Here is a 15,126-nt window from a genome sequence, read left to right as displayed (position 1 = left end):
GCCTCCCACCTCTGTTTGTTTGGGTGGTTTGTTTGCTGCCATCAACAGCGTGTAATGCATTTAAGTGATACTTCAGACTTGAAGTACTCCGGTGATAAAAAACTCAACTTTGCTTCCAGATAACTTTAGTTGTATCAACACTGCCTCCTGGAACAGTTTAAAATGAACATGTCAAAGATCTGTACCTGACTCCATGTTTCTGTCCCCGCCCCTTTCTTTCTGTCCTGGGTCATGTGAGCGCTGCAGTAGTATTAGGCCCACCCTCAATGCTCTCATTGGCTGAGACGCATAATGACGCCCATTTCAAGCCAGCACTGATCAACATCCCTCCTGTGACCCATGGCTTTTATATTCAGAGCCAGTGAGCACTTTCACAATAATCATGATTTTGAAAACTGTGATTACAATTATTGCTGACGTTAATCAATTAATGAGTTAACAAGATAATAACAGGTTAAGTTGTCCTAATAATTAGACTTTGGTGACAAACTGATGTGATCTCCATGTTTCCTTTGTTGGACTGTGGGCGAGTGTCAGAACTGAATGTACTGATTAACATGTAGAGTTTAAATATGTGTCAGTTCCAGTTTTAGAGCTCTAAAGTGCAGCTAGCATGTTAGGAATATGTTAGGAATAGACAGTAACACTGAGCACACTGAGGTCAAATCTTTATTTTACCACTCGCTGCATTCTTGATGTTTGTAACAGGGCGGCCCTTAGCAGCTGGAAACACAGTGAGATGGACCAAGGCAAGTGTAGTGGAACAAAGTATTTATTTTCTATACAGCTCTCCTTACAACAATTAACTTGTCGTGCTTCTTCACAGCACAAAAATCCACACTCTAAATACAACTGGCAGCCTTAAATATGTTCAGCTGTCACAGACTTAACCATTATTCCACTCTCAGGTAAGTTATTAAATCCCAACCTTCCACCACAGTATACAATATATCAATAAGAATAAATAAATACATAAATACATTTCACATTTAGATATTAATAAATATTTCACACTCTAATGTTACACCAAACCCAATATTATAAAAACCCAGAAAACCAAGCACAAAAAGATTCACCACACTCTCTTTACCAATGGTCTCTCCCGGAACCTTTAAATGATGTCTGGACCCCCAGGGAAACATTTGCCCAAACACCTTGAAGAGGACACAGGCAAGAAAGGTGAGTAATCATTATCTTACACTTATTCGCACCACTTTTATCCCTAGATTTCACACACACGTTTGCATTAGTTTTCCTTTCTAGTAAACCTTAATCACAATTTCAATCACCATTCTTTTCTCCTGACAGACAACCACCACATTCCTTGATGAGGAGCAGCTGTGCAGGATCTGAAATAAGGCTACCAACTGATTTTAAAATTCCCAATAAATAGTCAATAAATATTTAAACTTCTTGTGTGCAAATGTTTTACTGTGCAAACCCATGCTTAAAGTGCAATGCTAAATAAAGTGCTTGATAAGGTGCTTTTAATAAAGTGAAAGGTGTGCTCTAAAGTGCTATACAGATAATATAATATAAATAAATGTAGTAAGGGAGTCCTCTTCCTTACAATGTTCATGAATTCAGCAGGTTCATGATTGTCTGCAGCATTAATCTCATATTTCCATTAAAAGTGTTGAATTTGACTGTTTGATGTTCTTTATGATCTCTGGCACCAGTTCATCTGTCGGCTGAGTTCAGTCCATATATTTAGTGAAATGATGTTTAAAGGTCTCCTTGTTCTGTGAGCGTGCACAGATCCTGAAGCAGAAAGCCTGGGTTAACAGAGATCACACATCATCACTGTGATCATGCTCATCATCTCTGACTGGGATTTGAGGTTTTGTCAAAGCAGCAAAGAAAGCCTGGCTGTGTTGGACTGGGTGTGGAAGCAGCTCCCAGTTTGAGTTCAGGAGACAGACAGCCTCTCTACTTTGAAGATCAGATTCAAACTTTCCTTTTTGATAAAGCTTAAAGTTCGAGCTTGATCAGGTGACCCTGAACCATCCCTTAGTTATGCTGCTATAGGCTCAGGCTGTTGGTGGACTTCCCATGATGCTCTGCTTTCTTCTCCCCTCTTTTCACTTCTGATGCTTTTATATGTCACTACTGCATGTCCTTAACTTTTGTCTTCTCTCTCCTTAGTTTGTGTTTGTTCTTGTCTCTCTGAGCTCATCTCTTCTCTTTCCCCTCACCCTGCAACCAGTCATGGTAGATGCTCCTCCTGGAGCCTGTTTTAACTGGGAGGATCTTTGTGTCAAAGGGAGTTCTTCTTCCCACCATCACCAAGTGCCGCTCACAGTGAATTGTCTGATGTTTAGGGCTTTCTCTCTAATATTGGAGGCTGTTACCTTACACTGTTAAACAGCTTCAGATGACTGTTGTTGTCTGTTGGGTATTGTCACTTATAAATAAAGTTATATTGAATGGATGTAAATGGATAGATGTTATTGTGACAAAGAGAAAACGGTTGTTGACAGATTGTTTTGTGTGTCTGCAGTCTGTCAGGCTGTCTGATCACAGAGGAAGGCTGTACTTCACTGGCCTCAGCTCTGAGCTCCAACCCCTCCCATCTGAGAGAGCTGGACCTGAGCTACAATCATCCAGGTGACTCAGGAATTAAGCTGCTGTCGGCTGGACTGAAGGATCCAGGCTGGAGACTGGACACTCTCAGGTATGAAGAATGTCTGATAGAGGAGGAAGAGCTGGAAACATTTCCTGTCTTTTTCACTCACTTCCTGTTTGTTTCCTGCAGTTGACACTTAAACAATCACACATGCAGGAATATTTTCAGGGACAGACACACTAGTCTAGCTGGATAGTACATGGATATTTATGTAAGGGGTCTCTAAGGAGTCTGTTTGCAGGAACATCTAGGTCACAGGTGTACCTGAGATAGATGCCAGTGTACCTAATAAAGTGTCAGCTAACATTTGGAAATGGAAGTAATGACAAACTTTAAATTCACAGCTGAATTCACAATAAATTAGTTCTTAAGTGCACATTTTTCTGTTATTGTTCTCAAACAACAGAATGAGAATGAAATATTGATTCTACCAGGGCCCATAAACAGCATTAGCTTAGCAGCATTAGCTTATCAGAGTTTCCATCATGGTCACACAAATCCTTAGCAGAGCAAAGTGGCCTACTTAGCAATAGCTGCTCAAGTTGTATAAAGCAAGGGAAAACAGTATGAGCATTAGCTGCTAATAGCAGGTTACTTAGCATAAACCCTTCACATCGTTATAATGCAAGGCAAAAGAGTCACTCATGGCAGCCTATTTAGCATTAACGTCACATCATTATAACACAAGAGAAAAGACTATTAGCGTTAGCTACTAATGCTTATTCACGTCAAATTAGCTTTAGGTGCTAATGGTAGCCTACTTAGCATTAACTCCTTAATAATATAATGCTAATACACATCAAATTAGCATTAGCTGCTCATATTGTTATAAAGAAAGAGAAAACGGTATTAGCATTAGCTGCTAATAATTATTCAGCCTTAATTAGAATAAGCCACTAAAAGCAGCCTACTTAGCATTAACTCCTGACATCGTTATAATGCAGGGGAAAAGGGTTACCATTATCGGATAATGCTAATTCACATCAAATTAGCAATAGTTAATAATGGTAGACTTCGTATCATTAGCTGCTGTCATTCTTACAAAGCAAAGGAAAACAATATGAGCATTAGCTGCTAATGCTTTTTCATCTAAAATTAGAATTAGCCACTAATGGCGTCCAATTTAGCATTAACTCTTCGCATCGCAGGGGAAAAGTTAAAATTGAATGAAAAATAGTGTTCACATTACCTACTCATATTGTTAAAAAGTAAGAAAAAATATTGTTGGCATTAACGGATAATGCTAATTCACCTCAAATTAGTATTAGCTAATAACGATAACCTACTTAGCATTAGCTGGTCACATTGTTATAAAGCAAGAAAATATGGTATTCACCTAAAATTAGCAATTGCCACTAATGGCAGTCTACATAGCATTAACTCCTAATTAATATAATGCTAATTCACGTCAAATTAGCATTAGCTGCTAGCATCAGCCTTCCTAGCACTAGCTGTTCACATTGTTAAAAGGGAAAAGAGGGAAGAGAAAACGATATTAGCATTAGCTGGTAATAATTATTCACCCCTAATTAGAATTAGCCGCTAATGGCAGTATTCTTAGCATTAACTCCTCACATTGTTATAATGCAAGGGAAAAGAGCTAGCATTATTTAATAATGTTGACCTTGGCCCACTGGAAAAGTTAAGAACTCTGTTTGCTAAAGATTTAGGAGTGTTTCTCGATAGCTCTTTCTCATTTGAGAAACAAATAAATTCTGCTTTTAAAACCAGCTGTAAGGTTTGCTTAGAAATATTTACGCATATATGAGTTTTATAATCGATTGCATAATGATAGAGGTTCGATCCTTAGTAGTCTGGGAAGACTATGTGTGCCTTCCAGAGTGCTCTGGCATGCACACACACCTTAAGGTCATGAAAGAGGTCGTACCTTCTCTTACTGATTTACGGTGTAGGAGGACACATACTCTGTGTCTTGTTAAGTATAAGAGCCCTTTGTTAGGGGGACCACTGGACTCTTAGCACCAGCTTTGGGGAGTCTTCACAGGGTCACATCTGGAACACACACACACACACATACCTACACCATGCACAGACTGGTACTCTTTGTTCATACCTGTGTAAGACGTCATATGTTAATGAACTTATGCATATTCATGTAACCTCAATAAAGAGCAGTGTTACGAGGGAGCAGACGAGAGCGACTGAGGTCAAGTGATGGAACGGCGCTGTCACAGTTCTCTCCCTCATGAATTGTCTGGTTCCAGCGGTGGGTCTGTAATAGACGACCCATCACCAGCTTTTTCCACTGGTTACCAGTACGTCGTAGAATCCACTTCCAGATCTGGTTGTTTGTCTTTAAATCTCTGAATGGATTGGCTCCATCTTATCTCTCTTTAACAAAATGATCCAAGTCGAGCCCTCAGGTCTGCAGATAAGTAGCTTCTGACCAGAACTAGACGTAAAAACAGAGGTGAGCTTTATTGATCGCTGCAGCCAAACTCTGGAACAGTCGCCCTTCACATCAGGTCGTCACCAACACTCGACATTTTTAAAACCCGGTTGGAAACACATTTGTACTCTGTAGCTTTCAATTCTGACGAGTCTTTATAGTAATTACTGTGTATGTTTCCTATTTTATCTCTACTCTGTGCAGCACTTTGGCTCAAGCTGTTTTTAAATGTGCTGATAAATAAATGTAGATTTCTTTGAATAAAACAGTGGAGCCGAGCTTTGAGCTCAGTGTGTAACAGTGTGTGTATGAGAGCCATGTAATGTCCATGTGTGCATGCGGACTGTGCTGCTCTGACCCCCCTCCTCCTTTCAGGGTGGAGCCTGCTGGAGTCCGATGGTTGACACCAGGTCTGAGGAAGTGTAAGTGTGTTTTTAATGGGATTCATGAAAACAAAGCAGCACACATTCAACCATCTTCATCATGTCAGGAGTCATCATCAAAGTGTCAATCAATGAACAGATGATGGATCAATAACTGCAGCTGGATTGTGTTTGTTCTCTCCATCAGATTCCTGTCAACTCACAATCGACACAAACACAGTGAACAAAAGGCTCCAACTGTCTGACAACAACAGGAAGGTGACACATGTGGAGGAGGTTCAGTCATATCCTGATCATCCAGACAGATTTGATTTTTATCAGCTGCTGTGTAGAAATGGTCTGACTGGTCGCTGCTACTGGGAGGTCGAGTGGAGAGGAGACGTTTATATATCAGTGAGTTACAGAAGCATCAGAAGGAAAGGAGACAGATTTGACTGTGGGTTTGGATACAATGATCAGTCCTGGAGTCTGATCTGCTCTGATCGTGGTCCTCAGTCTGTCAGGCAGAATAACAGAGTAACATCCATCTCCTCCTCCTCTGTCTCTAACAGAACAGCAGTGTATGTGGACTGTCCTGCTGGCACTCTGTCCTTCTACAGAGTCTCCTCTGACACTCTGATCCACCTCCACACCTTCAACACCACATTCACTCAAACTCTTTATCCTGGGTTTGCAGTCTGGTCTGGTTCCTCAGTGTCCCTGTGCTGAGTGGGGTGTAAAGAGTGTCTCCTGTTACAGAAACACTCTGACTGTTGAACCGATAGTTCAGTCTGTACATGTCTGTCTCTTAGTATGGATTATATATGTATATGTATTATATTAGTATCGTATATATCAGGTGCTGCTGCTGCTGGTTTCAGTCATTGTGCAAATGTGCTGTTTGTAAGGTTGTAAAGCTGCAGTCAGCTGAGACTGAAGACGTCACCTGATCAGTGAGCAAACGTTTCTGAAAACGTCCAGATGAACAGAATCAACCTTTTGGGATCAGCCAGCAATGCAGCATCATTGTTGTTCAGGTTCAGAGGTTTGCAGGAATGAACTGATGACCAGAAACAGCTGCAAAGTCCAATAAAATACCAGCTGGAGTTCAGCTGCATTTGAAGAAGTCAAAGAAAAGTAAGGATGGCAAAGGGCGATGTTTTCTTCCAAAGAACTGAAAACATGGTCGACGCCTCATTAGAAGAATAATCTGGACATTTGTGAGGAACTCTAACCAAGAAAGCAACACAAGAAAGCAACGTCAAACAGATCCAACAGACAGTTTCCATGACTGGAAGTGTTGAGTGTAAAAATGCTACATTGCATTATTGCATCCTCTCACCACAGGAGGTGCTGTTGGCACCACTGATTGCTGATCAGCTGTTCTCTGATGATCTGATTGATACTGTGAATAACGGGATTCACTGAACTCTGTGACACAGTGAAGATTACAGAGTTTAACTTCAACATCTGACTGACGTCACACAGACAGAAGGATGAACCAGTGAGGCACAGAACACAGTTACTGGAGATACTGGATCAGCTCCATGTGAACCTCTGATGGAGAAGCTGCTGACCCAGAGAAACATCAGAAACCACGTTAAACTGTTGAGTTAAATCAATAACCTTAAATGTGTATGTGCTGATTCTGAAAGGCCTAACTCTGAGTACTTTCTGCCAAAGCAGACAGGAAGTGCAGGCTTTTGCAGAGCATGCTTGTGAAAGGTACTTTGAGGAGCTGTTGGGAGGATGCTATTTGAATAACCAGGTTATTCATTGTTATCTTTTAGTCATTTATATCTTTTTATTAAGCTTTGAAGTAGGGGCACTCATTTGATTAAAACATTTATTCAACATATTACAGATATAGTTTCAGTTAGGTTATTATGCACATGAGAATTGGCCTCTCTTCTCATAAGACAAAGTTCGTGTGAGGTCGAGACACACACACACACGCACGCACGCACGCACGCACGCACACACACACACACACACACAGTAGATAGACTCATTTATAGGTGAGAGGTTAGTCATGTTTGCTTGCAACTGCAAAATTGTCTCTGCAAAAAGAGGAACAGTTTCTTGCAGGGTGTGGGTCTGGTGTTCCAGACGAGAAGTGAAAGTCAGAAGGCTGACAGGAAGCATCTGCTGTGGAGACGGAGACAATGTTATTTTAAACTGTGTTAAAAGTCATTGTGATTTTGAAACCTATGTATGACCTGTATCTGATTGACGTTGAAGGGGCGTATTAAATTTAAGCCCTGATGGTATATAAAGCATCTGCTTATGCTCTGTAAGTCGGGGATCGGCGCTGTCTGCATCCGGCGGTGGTCCCCCCATGCGTGCATTAAATCATCGTTTGACTCCACCTGGCCGGATCAGTGTTGTTGTTTTGAAAGTTGATTACCTCCTCTAACCCTCCTCAATATTGAACCCAACAATGACCACATGAAGCTTTCTGAAGCTTGGATTGAAAACGCTTCATTACCCAAAGCTTTCCAACACAGGCCTCTGTGCTGCCATCTGGTGGACAAACATATGAAGTGCAGCATGAAGCTACAAATTAAACTGCTTCAGCTACGTTTATATATAACATACTATAACCTATATAACTATAACTTGTTGGTCTATAATATGTGAAACGTGTCAAATGTATCCATCATTAGGTTTGGAAAAATATTCAGCGATGCTTCATCTCCTGCTTTGCGTTTGTGTAGGCGCCCCTAGCGTTTTTCTTTTGTTTTCGTCTCTTTTCATACCGCGCTCCCCCCCCCTGCAATTTTGCCATATATGAGCATAGATTACTTTCATATAGATTTTCAATGCAGGCTTTTGGTGAGCCGCTGGGTTCTGTCTAATAATCATCTCAGCATTTTACAATAGAATAGCTCTTTATTAGCTCTTCATTTATTGTTATTGGACATGAAACAAGGAAGCTGTGTTTCTCATTGGATGTTAGTTTCATGTTCATCAGGATCATTTTCTAAAGAGCTGATATTTAGACCATTTACTGCACTGGCTGCACATCCTGTCTACATTTCTCCGTATGTGCTGTAAAAACTGTGATTTGAGGTTACTTAAACTACAACGTGACACTTAATTTACATAAGTAGATTTTAATTTCAAATGATTTATGTAAAATTTAGATAAAATGTTAATTAAATTTCAACAAAAAACAATAATATATATTATTAACATTGTCTTGTAAATATGTGTTGAATTTAGAGACAAAATCTCAAATTGAAGGTTAAAATTGCCTAATTGTAACAAAAAATTAGTTCATTTGAAATGAATCTCTGAGAAAAATTCTTTGAATTTACTAACGATCTGGCAAAGGTTTAGTAAAAAATGACTAAAATATCCATTACAAAAAAATGAAAACTTTTTGTTTTTAACTAAAACTCAAATTGGATTCACTAATTTTCCAATTAAACTTTATAATTAATGACTGAATAGTAAGAGAAAATCAAATTAACTTCTTTTCTGAGTAAAATGAATCAATTTCACAAAGACAACATTCAAACAGTAATTGTTTTTATTGTGGAATATAAAACATATACAAAATTTATAATATAACATTTTTCTGATTAATTTAGATTGTATGCACTGAAATTCTTCACTAGTGCTCGCCCCAAAATAATAGGAAGAATAGGCCATAATTGAAAATACAGTTTCAGCCAACTTCTCGAGAATGTCAGTCTTTACTTTGGAGGTGGGCAGAAGATTTCCACTCTTTTTATACTCCTCGGTGGCTCTTTCCAGGTACATTTCAGTTTCATATGCAGACTTATGTGGGGAACAGCTTCGGCTCACAACGTTCTGTGAACTTCTGCCTTTTCAGAATAATGGTGTCCTGAGAAGATGTGGTTGCAGCAGAGTCTGCATTGGACACAACTGGATTGGATGATGAGTCATAGTCAGTTGACAGTTGATCAGAGGGGCTGCCGAAAACTGGCAGGATGACCAGGGTGATGCCAACAACCTTCACAGTAGTCCTGAAATTTTGGTTTAAAATGCTGAAGACTGAAGTCGTTTGAAATCCCAAAGGTATCCTTCACAACACTTTGCAGCTCCTCTACTGTTGGTGGGATCCTCATGGAAGAACCAACTTCTCCATTTGGTCATCAGTGATTACATGGAGCTCCTTCTCGTTCAACCTAGAATAAAATGTAAAAGAGCAGAGTTACGTTAGATTACGTAGGGTCAACTTGGTCATTTTCTGCTGCTTCAATTTCAAAACTAGTAGTTTAATTCAATACAATCATCCATCACAACCTATTTAAAATGCATAGTCTACATACTGATCAGCTGAATTTAAGTTGAGGGATCTTCCAACAACTGAAAAGAACACAACATTAATAACAATCGCACTCTCCAAAGTAACAATTTTACACACACAAATTGTTAAAGACAAATTTGAATTAATACTAACATTTTTAAAGGTGAGGTTCACATATAAAACAATGAAACTCTTTATTAGATTAAAAAGGGGATAGACTCTATTTTCTGTACCGATCTGGTGACAGATCATGACATGAAATAACACTATTTGTGTATTTATATACTGTATATATCTTCCCATATTTGAAAAGATGTTCTTTTAATCTACACAAGGTCATCTCTGTATCCAAACACCATCGGGTGTTAAACATAGAAATGATGAAAGACTTATGTCAGATTAAACACGTATTACTATATTACTTCCTGAGTGTACCTTTGTCTTGAAGATCGTTCTACAGAAACATCGTGACTGAGCGTGGGTCTCACTGATACACCACCAAGTTTAACTGGAAACTTGCATCATCCCTCTATGTGAGCTGTGCCTGCACTAAAGTCACGGGGCTCCGACAGCATGAAAATGAAAACCAGTTATTTTGCTGGACTGAGCCACTTTAGCTTCATTACCACAACTGAAAAACTGTGTGGAGACAAAAGCTTTGAAAAACTGTGACTGACAAAATCCTGCACAAATGATTTTAACTACATCACTGCTGAGTGCGAAACTTTTTCATAAAATGTTAAAAGTAAATGAGGGAGGCTACAGCCCATCGAAATACATCATTGATATATTTTTAATATGGTAAACGTGGTTAGTCAAAGCTCTGAAGTAACACAGCTGAAGGCTTGGAAAGTGACCTTATGCTAGCAGTCCACTTCGTGCCATTTTGTGTAAAAATACGATACTGTCATTACAGTGGTCATTATTAATCTAATTTTGACGTATCATACTGTTTAGAACTTTTACTCAAAACTGCTACACGTTACTGTTTAAAACGTGTCGTATATTCGTACAAATGAAGATAATCTTACCTCGGACAAAATGGAGATCATCCACTGCTGAAGCGTGTGTGTCCTGCACGTGGCACAACGGACTACAGGCGGAAGTGTAGAATGATTGAAATGAAAATGCTTTCATTAGTTAAATCTATTAGATTTCTTCATTTTTCACGGTACTCATACATTTTTGTTAAATTTGCTCAACAAACTATTGCTTAATTTACCCCAAACAAAACTGTAAATTTAAATAACTGAACATCTCAAAAATGTTTAATTTTGCTTAGATTTAATCAAAACAACACATACATATTTTTACTGAGTATTACTTTCCTATTAGATACTAATTAACCCAAATCACAGTTTTTACAGTGTGTGCTGTGTTTGTCTGTTCATATTTCTCCATATTGACACAAACAGTGAACAGCAGTAGATCTACTCTTCATCTGTTTTAGGCCCAGTGAAAGATATGAAGCAGAAATGGTGTCATTAGGAGAAGAAGAACAAGGAGGGCGAGGAGGCAGCAGCTCTTAAAGATGAAACACAGCAACTTAGCCCTGAGCTCAGAGAGCTTCACATGAAAAAGCTCCTCAAGCAGATCATGTCAGAGGTTTGTCATCAACAGGAGGAACTGTTAATATCATAGGATGAAGGATGCTGTCAGCTGGATGAAGAAGGTTATTTAATGGCAAACGTTCACATTGAAGTCAAATTGTTGTCGTGTTGAACAGATTCATGTACTGATCGTCTCCAGAATGTTAGAAGAGCTTCAATGAATCCTTAGAAACAACTTACAGCTGCACAGTTGTGTCAAACCAACCTTTGTGTCATTGTGGGATTGTTGTGTTTCTACATGTGACACACGTCTAAAACATGCACACAATCTGAACACAAACAGGGACTCATTTGTTCCCACAGCCAGATGCTGAGAGCCATTTCCTTGTAGTGCTGTGTCTATATATATGTACCATTAGATGTTATTGGAATGATTGTCAGCTTTGATAGTTTCATGTATGTTTAGCTGGACGGCTGTTTGATCCTCGACATGTTTAAAGGTGTCCAGTCCTGAGACACTGGGGGTGGAAACAGCTGTGATGTCATTGGACTGTCACAAAGACAGAAGTGCATGAAGTGAGCAGCCAAGGAGCCGCTGATGTTTTGGATTCAACAGCATTTGAAAGGTTGACACAGACACATTTGCACATAGAAAGCTGAATTTGTCATATGCCACAGTGAACTCACTGTTCAGTGTTTTTCAGGAAGCTTCTTAACTGCCTCTGCTGCCAAACAAGCAGCTGATGTCCTTGTGAAGAAGCTGAAGAAGTCTTCAACAACAAATACAGGAAGTGGACTTTCAAATACTAGATTCACTTGAGACTCACACAAGAAATGACTCAACTAGCTGTGTTTGATTGACTCCTTTGACTATATGAAAGGTCAGTGTGTGTCTGTACACAGACTGTTGTGTTGTATTCAGTTGTCTGCTGAATGTTTTCAAATGTCTGCATCTCAGTGTAGATGAGGCTGGGGGTCATGGGAGGCAACCATAGCAGTCTCTTCAACATCATGACATCATCATAAATGCTGCTGGACTGTCTGATGGGCTGACGGTGAAAAAGCCGTCGGGAAGGAAACAGAAGACATTTCAGAGGCTGCAGGCAGATTTCTTTGATTTGGGGCCTTTTTCAGCTTTATTGGACAGAGCAGTGAAGATAAGTGACAGCAAAGCAGAGGGAGAGAGAAAGGGGGCGTGGTCAGAATCAAACCCAGGCCAGCTGCTCTCCACCTCGTGGCACATGGTCACCTGCTCATCCTAGTGAGCTCCACCAGCAGCCCTTTCACACAGTTTACACTGTCAAACACTGTGTGTGGACCTCAGCTAACAATAGGCTACATTTAAGTCTGGACTACATGCTTTTATATTGAGGAGATTTTTCACTGTTTTTATTCCATCAGCAGCTCAACATCATGAGCAGCTTTGACATAAAGACATCAAACTCAAGCTGACTTTAAACTGGATCTACTTTTAATACAGGGGCTCAAAAACAACTAACATCTTTATTATATATCAGAACAGAAAGTCATTTCATCTCAAATGAAAACAGCTTTATTTGGAATAACCAGCACTATCAACTGGTTTGGGATCTCCACCAGTTTCATGTCTTTACAGCTTCTCCAACAAAGTTCCTGTAAAATCAGCATTTTTGTCTTTATTGGTTTGCTAGTGATTGATTATTCAGTCCCAATCTGCTGTCATCTAAAGAACAAAATGATGTTTCTATGAGTCAAAAAGCTCCAGATTTTGTCGGGTTCACAAAGAAAACAAAGATTAGGAACTTAAACACAAAGTGTTTGGAGCCAAAATGTTAGCAAGCTGCTCTTTTTGAAATGGCAGAGGTACAGTGGTGTCTAACAGCACACTGTGGAAGATAAACATGTTATTGTTGGATGAAACTTCATGAATCCTTTGTAGATTTGAGCTTTTGGAGCCTTTCTTTTCTCTTCAGGTGTACAGATGCTGAGGAGGCAGGTGAAGCAGGTGGAGCTGTTGTAATGCTGGCAGAGGGTGTGTCTTAGTAACTCTGTGAGGTAGAACTGGATCCAACATTGTGGATGTGTTGATGTTGGAGCCATTAAGATTCTCTGGCCACACTGTAGGATTTCCCTTTGATTCACTGCGGGGGCATTTTGGAGTCTGTCAATGAAACTCTTCATATTTGTGTTTGACACCAGTTTATAGAAACAGAGAAATGTGTCATGCTTTTGTTCGGCCTCCACAAATATACACATTTGTTCATTGGTTGGACTTTTTGTAAGAAGACACATTGAAAACCATGTTAATAAGATCTTGTTGTTTCCTGTGGATCCGACACAGAGAGTGGACTTCAGACAGAAACCGTGGAAGAGATTTTAGAGGCCGTGTGTGGCAACAGGAAGTTTCTGTATGTTTGCTGATCTTACATGTGGAAAACAACACGTGATGTTTGTGAAGTTCTACAATGATCATTGTTCTCACAGCATTTTGAGTGGGAACAGTTCAAACTGAGAGTAGTGGGAGTTATTTACTGATTGAAACAAGCTGAATGTTTCTGTGCACGATGAAGATCAGCAGCAGCAGCTCAGCTGATCAATGAATTGACATCTATCAGTCGTTTCATGAGATGAAGTCATCAGCAGACATTTGTTCTAACTGTGTGATAAATGTCAGAACGTCAGGGCTCTGCTTTAGTCACTACTTGATGATCATTGACTCATTGTTGAATCCAGTGGGCCAGTCTGACCTCTGACCCTTTGCTGCAGGTCTTCTGTGTTATCTCCACTTTCATGTCTGATCTTCTGCTGTATCGTCCAAAATAAACATCTGGATCATTTCCAACACTTCAGCAGATCTTTAGTTTGGGCAGTACAGTACAAAATAACACATACTGTACTATACTGCCCACTTCCTTGTCTTATTGGATCTGTGTGTGAGGTTGGTGAAGGAAACACATGTTTACTGAGTGAATCGCTGCCATCAGGAACTTGTTTTTATATCACAGCCTAGAAATCACACAGGACCATTTCTGCAAGTGAAAAGTCCTAATTGGAGGAAAATAATTGTATAGTTTGTGCGACTGTTGTTTGTAAATGAAGAATTGTCCCAACTACATGTGCTGCTGACCTTTGACCTTTTCTTTAGGTGCACAAAGTCTGTGGAAACATCCAGAACTGAGGCAGTGCTACAGATGTCTTCAAATAAAGTGGTGTATTTAACCTGTGATTGTGCAGCATACAGCACACACAAAGTTAACGAGTGGCTTTGACATGTAAACAGTAAACAGTGCTCCATGTAATACTTGGCTAGATTGCAGTAGCGTGACTCCCCAGTCAGCCTCTGACCAGTCCAGTGTTTCTGTTTCAGTCATTTAAACATTGTGATATCCAGATAAGTGAAATACCCTCCACAGAACAGCAGCATGACTACATGATTTCCCTAATCCGGCGATACAGGAACAGCCGACTGTCTCCACTACTCCACTTTCTCTTAGCATTAGCCATGCTAAGTGTTTAGCTTGATTAGCGCTCTCGCTCGGCTCTACTGCTGCTTTAAGAAAAATAAAGTCGTCTTGTTTGTTGAGCAGTACTTTATCAATGTTGTTGCTGTGCAGGTAATTATACGCCTCGGTGCTCTTATAATTACACAATTCCTCACCAACAACGCCTTCGGAAAATACAAGTCATTAATAATGTGGATGTAGCTAACATCGGGCCATAGTTTACACATCACATCACAGCACATCAGGTCACTTTGCACACTGTCCCAGGATGTGATTGGGCGTTAAGACGTCCAAGTCCCTCTTCAAGCAACTTAAAGAAGTCCAGACACTTTTCTTTCCAAGCTCCTTCAACAACATCATTCATAGAACAACTTCCAGCTTCTTTTGCTCGGCTACAGTTTGGATGGATTTGCATTT

General features: G+C 39.8%; 1 protein-coding gene across 14 annotated transcripts in view; it reads left to right on the top strand.

The window, feature by feature from the left end:
• LOC148105978 (protein NLRC3-like) overlaps positions 1-15,126 on the top strand; it is a 663,817-nt gene that overhangs the window by 132,960 nt on the left and 515,731 nt on the right. For 5 of the 14 annotated variants that reach the window (XM_087837922.1, XM_087837930.1, XM_087837931.1 and 2 more), the window contains 3 exons: positions 2,501-2,674; positions 5,412-5,458; positions 5,607-6,127. The exons of the other annotated variants lie outside the window; for them this stretch is intronic. In XM_087837922.1, coding sequence (XP_087694048.1) covers positions 2,501-2,674; positions 5,412-5,458; positions 5,607-6,127 — 742 coding nt within the window. Of the gene's footprint in view, positions 1-2,500; positions 2,675-5,411; positions 5,459-5,606; positions 6,128-15,126 lie in introns of those variants that run through there. 14 annotated transcript variants of the gene reach the window in all.

Source organism: Neolamprologus brichardi, chromosome 3 (assembly GCF_056152115.1).
Source record: "Neolamprologus brichardi isolate AB-2024 chromosome 3, ASM5615211v1, whole genome shotgun sequence".
Lineage (NCBI taxonomy): Eukaryota > Metazoa > Chordata > Actinopteri > Cichliformes > Cichlidae > Neolamprologus > Neolamprologus brichardi.
The sequence above is the reverse complement of the archived record's forward strand: the minus strand, read 5'-3'. Positions and strand labels throughout refer to the sequence as shown.